Source organism: Leptonotus elevatus, chromosome 7 (assembly GCF_054856555.1).
Source record: "Leptonotus elevatus isolate MCC_2025b chromosome 7, RoL_Lele_1.0, whole genome shotgun sequence".
Lineage (NCBI taxonomy): Eukaryota > Metazoa > Chordata > Actinopteri > Syngnathiformes > Syngnathidae > Leptonotus > Leptonotus elevatus.
The window spans coordinates 11841819-11860416 of record NC_141245.1 but is presented as its reverse complement, the minus strand read 5'-3'; the positions used below and the strand labels follow the sequence as shown (position 1 = coordinate 11860416).

General features: G+C 42.2%; 1 protein-coding gene across 9 annotated transcripts in view; it reads left to right on the top strand.

Annotated features, from left to right (window-relative positions):
• elna (elastin a) overlaps positions 1-18598 on the top strand; it is a 66824-nt gene that overhangs the window by 39897 nt on the left and 8329 nt on the right. For 3 of the 9 annotated variants that reach the window (XM_086080764.1, XM_086080760.1, XM_086080765.1), the window contains exons 6-43: positions 5798-5863; positions 6008-6079; positions 6968-6997; positions 7773-7808; positions 7902-7976; positions 8819-8866; positions 8953-9015; positions 9298-9330; positions 9420-9485; positions 9810-9851; positions 9943-10029; positions 10109-10159; positions 10237-10473; positions 10615-10650; positions 10852-11007; positions 11107-11163; positions 11307-11363; positions 11507-11551; positions 11671-11784; positions 13183-13332; positions 13424-13546; positions 13644-13757; positions 13998-14159; positions 14326-14448; positions 14600-14782; positions 14930-15061; positions 15221-15355; positions 15515-15625; positions 15740-15871; positions 15960-16091; positions 16182-16301; positions 16789-16917; positions 17011-17133; positions 17236-17358; positions 17451-17576; positions 17658-17783; positions 17863-17976; positions 18475-18594. In XM_086080764.1, the coding sequence (XP_085936890.1) occupies positions 5798-5863; positions 6008-6079; positions 6968-6997; positions 7773-7808; positions 7902-7976; positions 8819-8866; positions 8953-9015; positions 9298-9330; positions 9420-9485; positions 9810-9851; positions 9943-10029; positions 10109-10159; positions 10237-10473; positions 10615-10650; positions 10852-11007; positions 11107-11163; positions 11307-11363; positions 11507-11551; positions 11671-11784; positions 13183-13332; positions 13424-13546; positions 13644-13757; positions 13998-14159; positions 14326-14448; positions 14600-14782; positions 14930-15061; positions 15221-15355; positions 15515-15625; positions 15740-15871; positions 15960-16091; positions 16182-16301; positions 16789-16917; positions 17011-17133; positions 17236-17358; positions 17451-17576; positions 17658-17783; positions 17863-17976; positions 18475-18594 (3849 nt within the window). The remainder of the gene's footprint in view (positions 1-5797; positions 5864-6007; positions 6080-6967; positions 6998-7772; positions 7809-7901; positions 7977-8818; positions 8867-8952; positions 9016-9297; positions 9331-9419; positions 9486-9809; positions 9852-9942; positions 10030-10108; positions 10160-10236; positions 10474-10614; positions 10651-10851; positions 11008-11106; positions 11164-11306; positions 11364-11506; positions 11552-11670; positions 11785-13182; positions 13333-13423; positions 13547-13643; positions 13758-13997; positions 14160-14325; positions 14449-14599; positions 14783-14929; positions 15062-15220; positions 15356-15514; positions 15626-15739; positions 15872-15959; positions 16092-16181; positions 16302-16788; positions 16918-17010; positions 17134-17235; positions 17359-17450; positions 17577-17657; positions 17784-17862; positions 17977-18474; positions 18595-18598) is intronic. The other 6 variants (XM_086080768.1, XM_086080761.1, XM_086080763.1 and 3 more) reach the window with 5 other exon arrangements.

Sequence of the window (18598 nt, the reverse complement as noted above, 5' to 3'; positions counted from 1 at the left end):
TGAAAATGTATTTGGGACCATAGCCGAAGAATCGAACCCACCTGTCAATCAAAGACTAACGATGTGTCTTCAGGGAATTGGCCGAGTCTTTGAAGATGAAGTTAGTGAGAAGAATTTCCATCACATTACAGAAAGTGCAGCAATGTGCATTGCCAAAGCACGTCCCTGCATTCTGTGCACCTTTTTGTGTTAATGATGTCATGGTTAGCGCAAGCAAGATACAGTATGTGTCATACTTCTCACTTTGGCACTTTTAACAGAATGAAGGGGTATGAGTTCAAATGGTCTCTAGGTGCTTTTCTGCAAGCTAACAGAGCAAAAACAAATAAGGAAAAATGAAAAAAGTCTGTAAAATATCGCGGACATTTCAGAGGTCTGTCTTCCGCTCGTCCATCTTCAGTGGTTTTGAATAAAAGCCCAAAGTACAGAGCACGAAGCATCCATTTGTCACATACTCATGTTTGGTTCCTCCTATTGATGCAATTAACACCTTGTCTTTTCTAAATAAACTCATAGAAAGTGTTTGGTTTTTTTGGGGGGGGAAATGAAAAATAATAGTGATAAATGGAGATAACAAGCGAAGGAGAGAGAGTGAGAAGCAAAGACAATGTTTTGATTAATGGCTTTTGTATCCCTCGGTTCTCAAACGAGATTGTCTGACCTCGCCCCGATGGAGAATGAGCGAGATGTTTGAGGGGTGAGATTGAAACCAGATATTTCTGTAAACACTGGCTCATATCCATCACTTGGGCTGAGAACATGACCAGTGACTGAGTTTTGGCCACATTGTCTGGCCAGTGTCAGTCTACAACAAAGATTTACATTCTTCTTCCTATATGTGTTCTCTTCAAATGCTTTGTTGTAGCTTTTACAGTACAACAATGGCTTGTCACAGGGCGGTACCTTGGGGACGTATCTTTACCATGTAGACCAAAGGAAAAAAGAAAAAAGAAAAAAAAAGAAGGAAAGAGAGTAATAGAGTAAGAGTAATCTTTACTTGAAAAAAACCTAGTAATGTTTTTTCACTCAAAAACTCAAAGTTTTACAAGGAGAGTTTTGAGTACATTTGACCAGTTTGTAAAAAATAAATAAAAAACAAGCACAAAAAAACAACAACGCAAGGGTTGAGGAACAAACAAACCCACAACTTGGGTTGTGGGACAGCCACTCTACCACCTGAGCCATGCCGCTCCTGCGGTGTGTTTGTATATTGATGGTGTCAGGCAAAGTCCTTGTTACCTCCAAGAGACCAGTTTTTGGTCTCATTTTAGACACACCAGCAATGCAGTCTCCCAAGCTGAAGGTCATGAGTTTGTTAACGCTTAAATTACTTATGATATATATATATATATATATATATATACATATATATATATATATATATATATATATATATATATATATATATATATATATATATATATTGGCTGGTAACCAGTTCAGGGTGGACCGCCATCTGATATAGGCTCCAGCGCCCCGCGACCCTTGTGAGGACAAGCGGTTAAGAAAATGGATGGATGGATTTATATGTATATGGGTAAAAAATACTTAAAACTCTCCTTGTAAAAGTAGAATTTCTTTTTTCCCCTTTTTTTTTTAACAGTAACCCTGAAATCTTGCCCTTTGGGCTCTTACTGGATCACTTGTTTTTGACAGTGCCTATCCATCGATCTGTCATTGATTTATCCGTCCAGGGTAACTCCAGAACAAACGACTAAAATCAAGTCTTTTTTGGGAGCGTTTTTGAAGCGGCTCAAAAAAAAATCCACGATAACACTGAGCTGCAAACATTCCTGAAGACACTGTCATTTGCATACCAGTATTATCATTATTATCCTAAGAAAAAAAATGTTAATAATGCTGTAATCTACATGTATGTGATTAAGAGATTAGATTAGAGATTGATATGAGTACTGGGAATAATTTGTCTCTACTGGTTGTTTGTTTGTATCCAAAATGCTGTTGTCGTACAAATAAGCAGCATTAGATCAGTCTTAATCGCTCACCTTCTTTTCTCGGTTCACTCTCTGGTGTAGTATTGAATTTCCAGCCCTTCCATCTTGGATTGGGTCATTGAGTTTTTGTTGAGATGTTCTGTCCGTTGTCCAAATACAGTGGAGTTACAGAAGTGATTTCATGGGTTTCCTGTTTTCCCTAGAGTGGCTCAAAAATGTATCTACAATATACAGCAGGTATACAGAAATCCTTCAATTTGTCAGAAATTAAATAACTGGGAAAAGCACCAAAGGAAACTGATCATTTGATATCAGGGCTATTGTGCAGACTATCCACGGGTGGTTCATTGTCAACAAAACAAACTGACGTGCAGTATACTTCCAATAATCTGCAAGTTATGAGGGCCCTATTTGTGTGAGTTGATGTCCTGTCGTAATTCATGTCCAACAAAAATATGGTTGTTTAGGCTGACAATGTGTTGTAAATATGGCCAAACAGAGAGCTTGTGTTTAAAACCAAATGCTATTGTATCACAAATAAAAAGCATATGATACATGTCAAGCCATCAAATACCTTTTTAAATTTAACAGTGTCCTCTGTGACCCTAACCTGCTGCGGAACGACCAGCTGCTGCTTCAGGCCCACGCACAGATCTCAGTCAGTCAGTCAGTCAGTCAGATGTATGCTGCCCTCCGTTTGGAATGACAAAGTGACAAACCGCAGCTCAGTCCCCTTGGCAACCTCTGTGAGGATTTTAACACCCAGCCAAGATGTGGTTCAGGATGCAGAGACTAGCGCCACACTGACTGCAGGATAAATCATCTTCCTTTTACTAAAATTTCAAGTTTGGAGTACGTAAGAGATCGGCCACGGAACGCAGCACCAAGTTCAGTATGCCCTGGTCAGTCCTCCACAGCTCCTTCGACAATAGCGGCCCTTTTAGTGCCTCATCCCACTGCATCCGGCGGCCCTGGGGGGCAAGACCCACCACTTTACTACAATTTGGCCTCTTCTGTAGTCCCCCAGACAGTTTGCATCACAAGATCTCTTCTTCCTCTGGCGTTGGTCTTGCGCCAACTCTTGTTACAGTGGTTTACAAGGCCTCGGTGCCCTTGGCACGCGGTGCTGACAATTTCCTGGTGCTTCCAGTAAACTGCCGCTTTCCCCACTGCTGTGTTTCCATTTTCTGCCACACTTAATGGCATTGCTTTGCGTACTGTACTTTCCCATCCTTTGACGCTAGCAGCATTCAGGTAGCCTTTGCCTTGGTGGTTTTGAATTGGTTTACAACCAAGGAAAATGGCAAATGGAGCTTTGATGACTTGCTGTAGAGTGTGACCGAACTGAAAGCTAGGGTGAGGCCAGACAATTCTGAAGGATCTTCGTGTTTCCATTGCGCTCATAAATGTGCAAAATGTAAACGGTAAGATTTATTGTAAGATCATTGCTGGCACTCCGGTGCGGTCTAGATGACTGCTAATCTTGTTCTCTAATGGTGGTCGCTACTTTTCACAAAAACGAAACACATTACAGTCACGATTTTCATTTGGAGATTGTAAGCCTTCCTTGGCTGTGACTTCTGTCTAGTTACTTTTGTTAAAGTGGCGTGGTGACACAGTGACAGCTCACATCTTAGTGACACTGATCAACTAGCATGTTGTTGTAGGCATAGGGTTCTATAGTGCTAATACTTTATATTAATTTTCACATCTAAGCAGCAGTGGCCTCCGTAGGTAAACACGAGGTATTTTTGTTGCATTTTCACCATGATGTATAGTAGCTAGCATGTTGTAGCAACTACTAAGGCTAGCGCTGAGAAAGCAGACAAACATACCAGCAGTCGCTCATATTGTGTCTGGAATTTCAGCTGCTGGTCCATTTACACAGACAAACTATAGAGAGCACATACACGTGTCTTTGGTGACGTTTTTCCCATAAATCTCTGCCATTTATTTGTACATGCTTGAACCCAGAGGGTACATTCGTCTGGAAACTCCCTTCATTCGATCCCAGTCACAACATCGCTAGTCACATAGCGGCAGACACCAAAGCAGCAGAGATTTGTAGTAACCATATTACGTCTGTTTAGTATATTTATGGCGAAATAGTGATTCGAATCAGTTAACAAGTTTTGCCTCATACGAATGCACTCTTGTCCAAAAATTAACTGCCCATGCGCTGTGCGCTGTTCTAAAAATAGTAGTTTGGGCGTAATTGTAAACTGCCCTATTGAACATTACGCTCTCATGAGGTGGTTTTTGAGAAAGTATATCGCAAAAATGTAATGGAGTCACATTTTTCACGTTTCCCTAGTCATGTGTGGGAAGTCTTATGACTATCATTCCTTGTGCACAGTACATGCTAGCTACACATGGACAGACGAACAAACTAGCATATTCCTAAACCTCATTAGAGAGGACAATACAACCTCCATTGGGCGTCCATTTACCTTCCATTAACAAACCTCTCGCGAGAACATTTCTTGAGATTTTATGAGAATTACGGGGGGCGGCGTGGATCAGTAGTAGAGTGGTTGTCTCTCAACCTAGAGGCTGTGGTTTCGATCCCATGCCATTGTGGCCATGTCGAAGTATCCTTGAGCAAGACACTGAACCCCCAGTTGATCCAGATGCTGCATCATCAGTAGGTGAATGAGTCGGCGAATGTAAAGGGCCTCGTAAGGTGGAAAAGTACCATTTACCAATCCTGCGGGAGGGTACGTTACAAGAATTACACCTCAGATGCCAAACACTCTTCAATGGAAGAACTTACAAGTAGAAATACTACTTTATTGAAATATAGCTTTTATGTTGCGAAAAACTGTAACTGGACTGCCCTGCAACCTTTAACGTGAAGTTGAGTAAACCTCAAGTGGAACATCATCACTGTCCGTTATTCATTTAAATGGTTAAATAGTCCTTTTATCAGCTTCTAAAACACTGTTGAGTCAAAGTTGGACTCGACGCTAACTTTGAGGTGTGCCTGCATGTACACTTCATGTCTAAGAAAGAGATTACTTAGGAACTCTTAGCTCAGCGCAGAGGCTCGTGTTGCATGCCGTGTGTGTTTGTCAAGCCTTTGGCAGGGTTCATCGTGCACTGTTGCTTTCCTCACACATTCTTTGGTCATCATCACTAATCATTGTCATTACCTTCACGCTGAGCATTACTGGGTGCACTCCAAGGTCTCATCCTGTCTGTCTTGCTGCCTTATTCGACTTGCTTCCCTTGTTTGCTCGATCTCACACTCCGCTTTTAGACCCTTTTTAGGTGTTTGTGTAACAGTGTGTTTTTGGCTTGTTCTAAAAACGTTCATATTTCTAGTATGCTTTGTATCAGCTCAGTTTGCTCAAATATAGTATCTGCATGTTTATGGTATTCTCCCAAGACTGTATGTTGCCAATAATAGTGACGAGTTCTGTTTGCATGTATCCACATATTTTGCTTATTCTTCACAATAAGAAGAGGTCAAAGCTGTCATCAGACTGTTTAAGCAACAAGTCAAGTCAAACTGTAAAGGGTCTTGCCAGACAGTGATAAGAATGCTACATAAGATCTTCATCTGCAATGTGAGAGGTTCCCAAGCTCGTTCACCAATATTTGGTTTACAGACTACTAAATGGGGAGCAATGAGACAATGACAAAGAGTTTGCCAATAAGACAATCTGATATCCTTATTATTTGACTTTATGATAAAGTTGCGTTATATCACGCACTTAATACTAAAATATGATCACAACAATAATGGAGGGCTTAGTGTCGCTGCATGTCACTCTTAAAGCATTGCTGTACTTTTTTGTTTTTTACTGTATTTGTTTGTTTGTTTTGTTACCTCTTTCTAGGTTACGGCAATCTAGGAGCTGGGGTTCTTGGAGGTGGTGGTTATGGAGCTGGAGGCCACGGCGGCGGTGAGTAGGCTACTACAGTGCATTATGTTGGATGTTGTTGGTATATTGTTTCACCAGCAACAAAGACACAATGTGAAACAGTTTATAGGTCTTGTTCAATTCCAGACATAGTTTAACCAGCAAATATTTCCTCTTCACACATAGGTGGTTATGGAGGATACGGTGGCGTCCCCGGTGGAATCTTCCCAGGAGCTGGACAGAAGGCTGGTACAAGAGGTACAGTCATCATGACTCAGGAATAGTCTAAATGTAACAAAGGGTACAGGTGTATACTCACAGGCCAATTTATTAGGGACACTCACACAAGATGAGATCTAAGAGCTGTATCAAATGTTTTGGATTATTGCCACCAGTCCTAGATGTCTTAAAGCTGAGGTCTTCAATAAAAATTAAGAGTAGAGTTCCCAAAAATTTCCGAACTATAGTCCGGAACATACTGATGTACAATATAAGCATGTATTGTCATATTATCAGCTGCTACTGACTACTAATTTTACTGAGGTTGCAGTTCTATTGTAAGTGTGTGTTTTAATGTGCTAGAAGAAGCGCCAGAAAATCTGAACTTATATTAAGAATGAAAGAGCAAATAATAAGAGGATTAACCCCTTTTTCTTGTTTTAAAGCGTAACATTATCTGTTAAACCTGCATTTTCATCCTCTAGCTTCTGCCATTTTTAAGCCCCCCTCCCTCCAATTGCTCCAGCTCTAGAGTCGTGCCCTGTGGGAGAAGTTGCAATGCATACGATTGGACTGTATATTTCCTCTTTGCATGAAATGACATCTCTTGATCAGCAAAGCCTCCATAATGACTACCTTAAATCTCCTAAAAGTGATACTGGTTTAATTACAAATGTTTGTCAAAATGACCAATTGATTAGGCTGTGTCTATATAGAAAGAAACCTATTTAGGGCCTCTGACCAAACTAGGAGGTGTTGGTACGATTCCAAATGAAACCGTTAAAACAATAAAACAATACCTTAACTTTGATGACTTTGGTGGTGCTGAAGTCGTATTTTGATTGTGAGTTTTGGTGAGTGTAGAACAAGAAAGATGCAATTATAGAGTATATTGTCATTTTGTCATTTGACATTTCCCCATCACAGGTGGTGGAGGCCATCTGTTACCATTTGGAGGTAAGATGTCGTCTGGTACAATAATGGACTTCTGTACAAACACTGACAAAATTATTTTTAATGGTCTGCATTCTTGTCTATTAATAACAGAAAGGCCAAATAAATGCATCACATTAATAGTAAATCAGCATGAAAAATAATGCTTTGGACAGAAACATACTCCCGCAGAGCATACAGTGACCTCACTGTCTGTGCTGTTTATGTCCATATGATTTACTTTAAATTAGGCAGCTTGATGAGGCATGGACTCCTGGGTCCACTCATGACGAGGGCTTTGGCAAACAGCTTACTCCTAAATATTGGTTGGCAGAAAAAAAAACTTCCCTCGAATAAGTCTGGGCTTTTTTTTTTTGCTGCGATACTCAGAATAACATCTCATTCCCCTGAAAGAGCAAAGATAAAACAGCGATTCATTTGCCAAACCTTTCCTCAACAAATCTCCAGAGGCCACATACTTACAGGTAGTGCGCAACGTCTATTCAGGCAAAGTATGTGGAATTTAAGAATATCCAAAAGAAAATAGGAGCTGAACAAATAAACGATTGTGTCTTTGCTGCGGCCAAACTCCCCTATTTGTGAGGCTGACAGCTCATTTCTTACATGAGCGGTTAGCCAATGAAATGAGGCATTTGATGAGCACAGCTAATGACATTCGTAGTGACTGCCTCCCAAGTCAGCCATGTCATTTTTGATTATGAAGGTATTTAACTTGACATTTGACAGAGTAGAGATACAGGTCCCGTAATAAATGACTGACTACATCTCTACACCGCAGGAGCAGGAACAGGAACTGGAACTCTTCCTGCTGGAGGCAAGACACACAACTTTGTATATTGTTCCTTCGCTTGTGCTTACATGAGTGTTTTCTTACTCACCTCATGTGACATTGTGTCTTTCTTTCCAGGCCCTGTTAACCCCCAGACAGGCTTGCCAGCAGGTGCTGGTGCTGGATCAGGAAAGAAAGCTTCCAAAGTACCAGGTATTGTGTAATCGAATCATAATCTACTCTTCATGCTCATGGGCAGATCGGATATTATTTCCATGTAATCTATCTATGCAGAAGAAATCGCTGCAAATTGGTCTGCTTTTGTTTGGGAGATGTGTTGTAGTTTGTCGGAATGGTGATTCACAGCAGGGCTTCTGGTGCGCATAATAGTGCACTCTCAAAAACTCAAAATCATTCCATAAGACTGACCCTTGATTTCTTCGGATTTCACATTGATATTCATCATCATGAATCTCATGAGTCTGGTGTGTATCTTTGCCTCCACCGAACTTCTGAGACTGACTCATAGATCCCCTGGGGTTTGATTGAACCCAGGTTAAAGCTGCTGTTTGTAACAATTTGCCCCAAAATATATTTACAATAGCCTTTTTATTTGACCATTTATGACTGGAACATCTTCTAATTAGTGGATTAACACCATAGCTGTTCACAATGGGTACTACTGCAAGCCTCTGGCAAATAGTTTGCAGACTGGATTCGGCTTCAAATTTCCCGCCCTATGTTTGCGGATGTGACATCATTTGCACATTGTGTACGACTGTACGTGACGAAGGATGTTTGCAGTTTCATTTTTTGACCACAAGTGGCAGTAGCAATTCAAAATTCTATTTTCTGCATTCAGCAGCTGTATGAACCACTTCTCGACAGTGTCTAAACTTGGGAGGGCAAACCAGGCAAAATGATGACAGTAACCTACCATTAAGAATATTTAGCAACTTGGACCCAGTCAGACGCTGTATTTTATTATTTATATGCTAAAATACGCAGTATTGTATCATTTATATGCATTGATATTCTACCATTGTTTCTGGCAGGTGTGGGTGTACCAGGGCTTTATCAAGGTGGATTGGTGCCAATGAACGGTATGTCACTCTCATTGATCAATTATTGGCAGATATAGGCACTGTCCCGCAATCTAATGCAACTGTTTTCTGTTTACTGCCTTCAGGATTTGGCAACCGCGGTGTTCTTCCAGGAGTTGCTACTGGCAATGGCCTTAGTCAAAAATCACGTACGAATTTTCTTGCTCTTCAAGACCACATAAACAGGCTGTCTCGTACATTTCTGTCTTATCCAGCAGCACCTACCAGACACTTCCTAAACAACTACTACACATTTTTATGTTTCACTAGTCGCATCAACAGAATTGCTCAATTTCTTTTTCCTGGTTTTGTCAAACATTAATGTGGCCTTTTGGCTGCTTGGCAAAATTCAGAAAGTAGCACTCTGATTTAAAAAGGTTATTTTCCTGCATCTATGCATCTGATTGGATGATTTAATGTTTCTTTTGCAGTTGGAGCAGGAGGACAGGGTGGGGCGGGAGCAGGTCCGTTATTGATGCGTTTTAGATTCATATACGGTATAGCATGTACATCTATCATTTCAAAAATGCTTCAAATGTATTATTTAATTCAGGCTACGGTGGGCAGATGCAGCCCGGAGTGTTCCATGGATACCCTCTGAAATCACCCAAAACTCAAGGTATGAATGTCATTTATAGGAGTGCATTCATCCCTTTTTTTTTTTTAGAACTCTTTTTTTTATTTTTATTATTATTAAAAATGAGCTACAGTTATATAGACAGCTGACTTGCTTTGATAGATCGACAATCTTTTAGTTTATTGCTTGTTAAAATGTTATGTACTGGCTTCTCTCCCGCCTATTCCTGCCCAGAAAATATCTTAAGTAATGCTTGAGGCATACAATTTCAACTAATAATATGAATTAACTGATTTGGTCTACACTTGTTCTTCTACGTCCAGTGTATCTTATATCTCCGATCAAAAAATTTTCATTTGTCCGCAGGTGGCTATGGAGCAAAACCTGGAGGTGGAAAACTTCCCTTTGGTACAAATGCTCATCTTTCATTGGGACAAAGATTTGCCGTAATCATGACATTAGCCAGATGTCGATGATATGTCATGTTGCAATGTTTCAGGCTACGGGGGGTTTGGTAATCAAGGAGCTGGTCTTCCAGGAGGTAAAAGTAGTTCTGGGTCAAAACCTGGATTTCCTATTGGAACTGGTTGGTATTCCAAGGACTTACTTGTCAACATGGAGCACAAAAACTATGTCACGTAATAAATTTTTCTTGCTTTTGGCAGGAGTGGGCACCGGTGGCATCTCACCTGCACAGGCTAAATCTGCCAAATATGGTAAGCCTAATAATTAATACCCAAGAAAGTGTTGTGAATCACTACAATATGTACTGTATTATATTTGTCTTCTGTAGGTGCAGGGGGTACTGGTGCTTTTGGTGCTATTGCTGGTGGTGCTGGTGGTTTTGGTGCTGGTGGTGCTGGTGGATTTGGTCCTGGTGCAGGTGGTTTTGGTGCTGGTGGTGCTGGTGGTTTTGGTCCTGGTGCAGGTGGTTTTGGTGCTGGTGCTGCTGGTGGTTTTGGTCCTGGTGCAGGTGGTTTAGGTGGTGTCGGTGGCACAGGTGGACTATATCCAGGGCAGGTTCCAGGAGGTAACGCATCTTAAACTGAAATCAATATTTTTAAATACTGGTCTAATCAGATGTGTCTGTAGAATGATTTCACAATTGAAGATTAATTTGTTGTTTTATGAAAATGCTGTTAGTGCATTGAATTTTGTCTCTATTTTACAGCAGGCTATGGACCTGGGTCCAAAGCTGCTAAATATGGTAACTAAAATTCCAGCATTTATTGTTCAGTATTATGAAAGCACCTATATATATATATATATATATATATATATATATATATATATACTGTATATCTTTTAAAAACTTCACATTGACAGGCGGTGTTCCAGGTGGAGTGCCAGGTGTTTGTGGTACAGGTCGACTGTACCCAGGTCAGATAACAATGTATCTCTTTCACAGGCGTACCAGGTGGCGTACCAGGTGGCGTACCAGGTGGCGTACCAGGTGGCGTACCAGGTGGCGTACCAGGTGGCGTACCTGGTGGTGTTCCGGGTGGTGTTCCGGGTGGTGTTCCAGGTGGTGGATATTTACCATCAGCCAAAGCAGCTAAATACGGTAGGCGCAAAGCAAATTTGGCCTCTATCCACTGACACTATGATGTACAGTATCATGACTTCATGTCATTAACAACATTGTCCTGATTCACCTTGACAGGTGGTGTACCCGGGGGAGTACCAGGAGGTGTACCAGGGGGTAGATATTTACCATCAGGTAAAGCAGCTAAATATGGTAGGCGCAAAGCTAGCGGTTTTTGGTAGTGATGTTGGCAAAGTTGGACTCTATCCACTGACACTATGATGTACAGTATCATGACTTCATGTCATTAACAACATTGTACTGATTCACCTTGACAGGTGGTGTACCCTGGGGAGTACCAGGAGGTGTACCAGGGGGTGGATATTTACCATCAGGTAAAGCAGCTAAATATGGTAGGCGCAAAGCTAGCGGTTTTTGGCAGTGATGTTGGCAAAGTTGGACTCTATCCACTGACACTATGATGTACAGTATCATGACTTCATGTCATTAACAACATTGTCCTGATTCACCTTAACAGGTGGTGTACCCGGGGGAGTACCAGGGGGTGGATATTTCCCATCAGGTAAAGCAGCTAAATATGGTAGGCCCAAAGCCAAGGGCTTTAGTAGTGCTTGTGACAAAGATGACCTTTATCTGGGGACACTTAGTATCATTAACATCTGTCTTGATTCTCCCTGAAAGGTGGCGTACCTGGTGGTGTACCAGGGGGTCTACCAGGGGTTGTGCCAGGTGGTGTACCCGGAGGTGTACCAGGATTTGGTAGATACCAACCAGCAGCCAAAGCAGCTAAATATGGTATGGACATCGCTCGGCTTGTAACAGTTTTGTCTACTTGGCACTGTTGGTGGTGTTTAGATGGACTATGTCCAGAGCAGTCCATGCATTTAAATAATCAATATTATTTTTATTTTTATTATATAGTTTATTTTGAACATTTATAAAATAATGGTGGAAACATGTATTATAAGTACACTTGTGGGGGGGGGGGGGGGACGGGGGGACAATCGAAGCAAACAGAAACAAAGCTTTAATCAGGGGTATTGGAGGAGGGGAACATTTAAAAAAAAAAATGCAGGACTGTGGCCCGCGAGGACTGGCGTTTGAGGCCTATGGTTTAGTGCAGGGGTGGGCACACTCGGTCCTCGAGGGCCGGAGTCCTGCATGTTTTGGATGTTTCCCTTTTCCAATACAAGCTGATTCCAATCGACAGGTTCGTTATCAGGGTTATGCAGAGCTTGCTGATGAGCTGATCATATATCAGCTGTGTTGGAGAAAGGAAACATCTAAAACCTGTAGGACTCCGGCCCTTGAGGACAGAGTGTGCCCACCCCTGGTTTAGTGTGTCATAAACGTTTCATCAAGAGACTAGAGCTGATGGATTTACACATGGTTTTTATTGTTTTTATTTTTGTTATTATTATTATAGTGAGGATAAGATGTTCAAATGGATAGATTGTCTATTTTTGTTCCTACAACTACTACTACTACTACTACTACTACTACTACTACTACTATTACTACTACAGTTAGGGAAATTGGGCTATAAGGTGACATTTCTGGATGAACATAAAATTCGCCTTAACCTTTACATAAGAATTTCATTTGACATTCTCTGAACTTCTAAATGCACGTGTCTAACCACCACACGATGTTTCCATACAATTTTACATAACTTGCTGTTTGAGCGCAACGACATGATTCACGTGTTTGGTCCTTGACTGGAAGAATACATTTCCAAGTTCAATTAAAATGGAAGTTTAAACAGTCCCTTTTCATTGTGCTGGTCACATTTTAACATCCTGAGACCAAGACTAAGAGCAATTGTTCATCAATACTTTGCTATTGCGATGCTTCAAAGAGGGAAGTAACCACTGATCTTACAATGTCAGAATGCCATCAGCCGTTTGCAACAGGGAGACTGGAAGAATCACAGAAAGGCATAGCAGTAAGCGTCTTTGGAAATGTATTGATCGATCCCAAAGATGTTTTGAATTTTGCCATTCAGCTCCTTAGAAATTGCGTGAAAAATACTGAAACACTGACCAGTTTCACATGTGTCTTCAAAAGTTTACAGTTTACATTTGTCTGTAAAGCTTATAGTGCATTTTGTGTTTTTGTCTGAAAATGTCACCTAATATCCCTAATGTTTTGTTAGTAGTATATATACAATCAAAATCTTGGTCTCCTTGACAGGTGGCGTACCAGGTGGCGTACCAGGTGGCGTACCAGGTGGCGTACCAGGTGGCGTACCAGGTGGCGTGCCAGGGGGCGTATCAAGGGGTGTACTAGGCGGCGTACCAGGAGGTGGTGGATATCTCCCATCAGCAAAAGCAGCAAAATATGGTATGTTCACATCTCTGATGGTCATAATTGTGGATGTTTGTGGTACAGGTCGACTGTACCCAGGTCAGATAACAATGTATCTCTTTCACAGGCGTACCAGGTGGCGTACCAGGTGGCGTACCAGGTGGCGTACCAGGTGGCGTACCAGGTGGCGTACCAGGTGGCGTACCAGGAGGTGGTGGATATGGACTAGCAGCCAAAGCAGCTAAATATGGTATGAACACCGCTCTGCTGCTCACAGTTCTCAATGTATTAAGTAAAATGCATACAACACAATTTTTGTATGTTCTCCTTGATGGGTGGTGTACCAGGAGGTGTGCCAGGTGGTGTACCAGGTGGTGTACCAGGGGGTGTGCCAGGTGGTGTACCCGGTGGTGTACAAGGATTTGGTGGATATCAGCCAGCAGCCAAAGCAGCTAAATATGGTATGGACACCCCTTTGCTTGTTTTCTATAGTTGGGGGTGTTCAAATAGCACAGATTGACTATATCCTAAATATGTTATATATAACCTATCCTAAATATGTTATATGTAACACCACTTTGCTGATCATAATTGTCAATGTTGGTTGCACTATGTGTTGTGTTCTTTGTAGCACTGGACTGGAGCTACTAGCCAGGGCAGACACCATGTTGTATCCATCATAATGTGTTTCTCCTTAATAGGAGGTGTGCCAGGTGGAGCACGAGGTGGTGTTCCAGGTGGTGTACCTGGGGGTTTTCCAGGTGGTGTACCCGGGGGTTTTCCAGGTGGTGTACCCGGGGGGGTGCCAGGTGGTGTGCCAGGGTTTGGTGGATATTCACCAGCAGCCAAAGCAGCTAAATATGGTATGGGAGCCGTTCTTCTGGTCACAGTTCTCAATGTTGATAGCTATTTTGATGACACAGGTAGACTATAACCAGAATATACCATGATGTATCATGTGTAAAAAGAAAAAAGAATAAACATAATAATCAAAACATCAAAGCCAACTATATTTGGTCTTCTTTACAGGGAGTGTACCAGGGGGCGTACCTGGCAGTGTTCCTGGAGGTGTACCAGGCGGTGGTGTGCCTGGTGGTGTACCAGGATTTGGTGGATATCAACCAGGATCCAAAGCAGCTAAATATGGAATGGGTAATGCATTAATGCTCCCAGTTTTAAGTTTTTCTTGCTGGTATTGTTGGTAGCACTGATGGACTGTATCCAAGGCAGCTGCATCAATGATGTATAAAATCACTTCAGTCTCCATAAAATTAACACCATAATTCTTGGGTCTCCTTCTTAGGCCGCATACCTGGTGGTGTACCTGGTGGCGTACCTGGTGGCGTACCTGGTGGCGTACCTGGTGGCGTACCAGGTGGCGTGCCTGGTGGCGTACCTGGTGGTGTACCTGGTGGTGTACCTGGCGGTGTACCTGGTGGCGTTCCAGGTGGTGGATATTTACCTTCAGCCAAAGCGGCTAAATATGGTATGGGCGCTGTTGTTACAGTAACACTTTTCAGTCCTCGTTGACTTTCTGACACATGTTCACTGTATCCAGGGTAGTTGTATCCATGTGTAAAATCATGTCAGCCTTCATGCAATCAAAAACATCTTACTTGGGTCTCCTTAACAGGTGTACCCGGTGGTGTACCTGGTGGTGTACCTGGTGGCGTACCTGGTGGAATACCAGGTGGTGTACCCGGTAGCATACCTGGTGGTGTACCAGGTGGTGGATATATACCATCAGCCAAAGCAGCTAAATATGGTATGGACGGGTTCTACCTTCACAATTCTCAATGTTAGTTGTGTTGATGACTTTGGTGGACAATATCCAGGGCCAATACCATTATACAGTATATCATAAAATATAATATTTTCCAGTCAGGCTTTGTTTATTATGAAAACATTCATAAATGCTTAACAGGAGGTGTACCAGGTGGTGTACCAGGAGGAGTGCCAGGTGCTGTGCCAGGTGGGGCACCATTTGCAGTACCAGGCGGAGTTCAGAGGTATCCGGGCACCGGTCCATATTCACCAGCAGCTAAAGCAGCTAAATATGGTATGGACGGGTTCTACCTTCACAATTCTCAATGTTAGTTGTGTTGATGACTTTGGTGGACAATATCCAGGGCCAATACCATGATACAGTATATCATAAAATATAATATTTTCCAGTCAGGCTTTGTTTATTATGAAAACATTCATAAATGCTTAACAGGAGGAGTGCCAGGTGCTGTGCCAGGTGGGGCACCATTTGCAGTACCAGGCGGAGTTCAGAGGTATCCGGGCACCGGTCCATATTCACCAGCAGCTAAAGCAGCTAAATATGGTATGGGCAGTTCGTCAGCAGTTGCAGTTTTCTGTCAATATTGTATAAACCTGCTAGAATGATTCCTAAAGGCTAAGGTTAAGTAAACACCATCCTCTTAATTGGGAGTTACAGGAGGAGCAGGAGCAGGAGCAGGATTCGGAACAGGACAACTGGGAGGAGCAGGAGTAGGAGGAGTACCTGGTTTGGTACCAGGAGGAGTTGGAGGTGGACAATACTCTCCTGCTGCAAAAGCCGCCAAATATGGTACAGGAAATATAGTAACTCTGATTTTCCACTTATTGCATTTACTGTTTTCCAACTCTGTTTTATTTCCATAAATTGTGATTTGCAGGAGGAGCTGGAGCAGCATTAGGGGGCACAGGACTGGGAGGAACAGGTGGAGGAATTGGAGGAGTACCGGGTTTAGTCCCAGGAGGAGTTGGAGGTGGACCATACTCTGCTGCTGCAAAAGCCGCTAAATATGGTACAGCAAATGAAGCAAATAATACACCTGTGTGTACAATTGATATTCCGTTAACCAGCATGCTTAATTCTTCTCAATCTTGAGTTACAGGAGGAACAGGGGCAGGGTTAGGAACAGGAGGACTAGGAGGAGTACCTGGTTTGGTACCAGGTGGAGTTGGAGGTGGACAATACGCTGCCGCTGCCGCTGCTGCAAAGGCTGCCAAATATGGTACACTTGTAAATATGTAGTACACAGCTACAGTCCTCTTAATCAATGTACTGTAACTATTATTCCCATTTTAAGTTTTCGTGAACAACATGCTTTGTTTATATTAATTTGGAGGAAGTAAATAGAAAATGATTTTTTTAAATGCAGATGTTATTAAGGTGAAAAAATCCAAACCTTTTTCGCCATGCCATCCCCCCACTTTGTTCAATCATGAGTTATATGTGATGAACTACAGTTTCAGGAACCACAGGGTTAAATTTCACTGACCCCACCCGGGCCTGTTTACCATCAGATTAGAAATCACCTGTCAGTACCTGTCAGACGCAGTGAAATAAGAGCCCAAAACGAAAATTGTCATCCTACTATTCAAAGGAATTCAAGTCCATAAAATAAGTAGTATACCTGTACATATTATCAGACGTGTATAGAATTGTCAGCCTAACTTTGAACAATATTTTGAATCACTCGTAATCGTTGTGGTTTAAAGGAGGAGCAGGAGCAGGAGCAGGGTTGGGAGCTGGAGGACTGGGAGGAACAGGTGGGCAAGTACCTGGTTTTGTTCCCGGAGGAGTTGGAGGTGGGCAATACTCTCCTGCTGCAAAAGCTGCCAAATATGGTAAAGCCAATAAACGACATCATCAAATCTACATCTACTGGTTTTAAGTTTAAACATTTTGCCTGAATCAATCTCATTTGTTCTGGTTTACAGGTGGAGCAGGAGCAGGTCTAGGAACCGGAGGAGTGGGAGGTACAGGGAGGCAAGTACCTGGTTTTGTTCCTGGAGGAGTTGGAGGTGGACAATACTCTCCTGCTGCAAAAGCTGCCAAATATGGTAAAGCCAATAAACAACATAATAAAATCTACAAATTATCGGATGTAGGTGGAAATTTTTAAATCATATAATTGAGTCAATATTAATTGTTGGGGATTGCAGGAGGAGCAGGCGCTGGGTTAGGAACAGGTGGACTGAGAGGAACAGGTGTGCAAGTACCTGTTTTTTTCCCAGGAGGAGTTGGAGCTGGTCAATACTCTGCTGCTGCAAAAGCTGCTAAATATGGTACAGGAAATAACACACACATTCAGAAAAATTTACATATTTCATTTTAAATGGTTGGAACAGGTTTCATGTTCTTTAATTGTGAATTACAGGGGGAGCAGGAGCAGGGTTAGGAACAGGAGGCCTGGGAGGAACAGGAGTAGGCGGAGTCCCTGGTTTGGTACCGGGAGGAGTTGGAGCTGGTCAATACTCTGCTGCTGCAAAAGCTGCTAAATATGGTACGAGAAATAATGCTAACAGCAACTTGTATTTGAATTCTTTTTTTTGAATGCTTAATTCATCTTCACTTGGCTTTACAGGAGGAGCAGGAGCAGGGTTAGGAACAGGAGGCTTCGGGGGAACCGGAGTAGGCGGAGTCCCTGGTTTGGTCCCGGGAGGAGTTGGAGCTGGTCAATACTCTGCTGCTGCAAAAGCTGCTAAATATGGCACGAGAAATAATGCTAACAGCAACTTGTATTTTTTTTTTTTTTTAAATGCTTAATTCATCTTCACTTGGCTTTACAGGAGGAGCAGGAGCAGGGTTAGGAGCGGGAAGCCTGGGGGGAACTGGACTAGGAGGAGTGCCAGGAGGAGGACAATACCCTGCTGCTGCTGCTGCTGCAAAGGCTGCCAAATACGGTCTGCAGGGGAAATGTTTTTTATACATTAACATATTTGTGCTTTGCTATTTACAAATTAACCTATTCACGTTTTTTGTCTGTGGAACTAATTTGCTGAAAAACGCACCTATTTGCAAAATTTTGACACATACTGTATTTGGGTTCTTTCTGTAACTTCCCAAGAAGCCACAAGTACTAAGTGGTATCAAGGAAGTACTGTATCTTAAGGCCTTGATGCACCAATATTATCCGATGTCAGCTGAATATTGGAAAAATGACAGAAATACACACCGCAACAGAAAGACACCGACCCCAACTATTAAGTATCTTCAGCGTGAGAAGTAATTTCCCTCCATACCATCAAACGGCAGACTATTCCTCATTGTTAGAAAAAGACAACGGGAAAGGTTTACTTTATGTCAGATTCAGAGACACGTTCACATTCATATTCACGCTTATCTTGACATCTGTTGTAATTGAAATTCATTCTTTCATTTCTCTTCATTTTGCTTTATAGGAGGAGCAGGATTAGGAACAGCAGGACTGGGAGGAGCAGGAGTCGGAGGAGGGCCTGGTTTTGTACCAGGTGGAGTTGGAGCTGGTCAATACTCCCCTGATGCAAAAGCTGCCAAATATGGTAC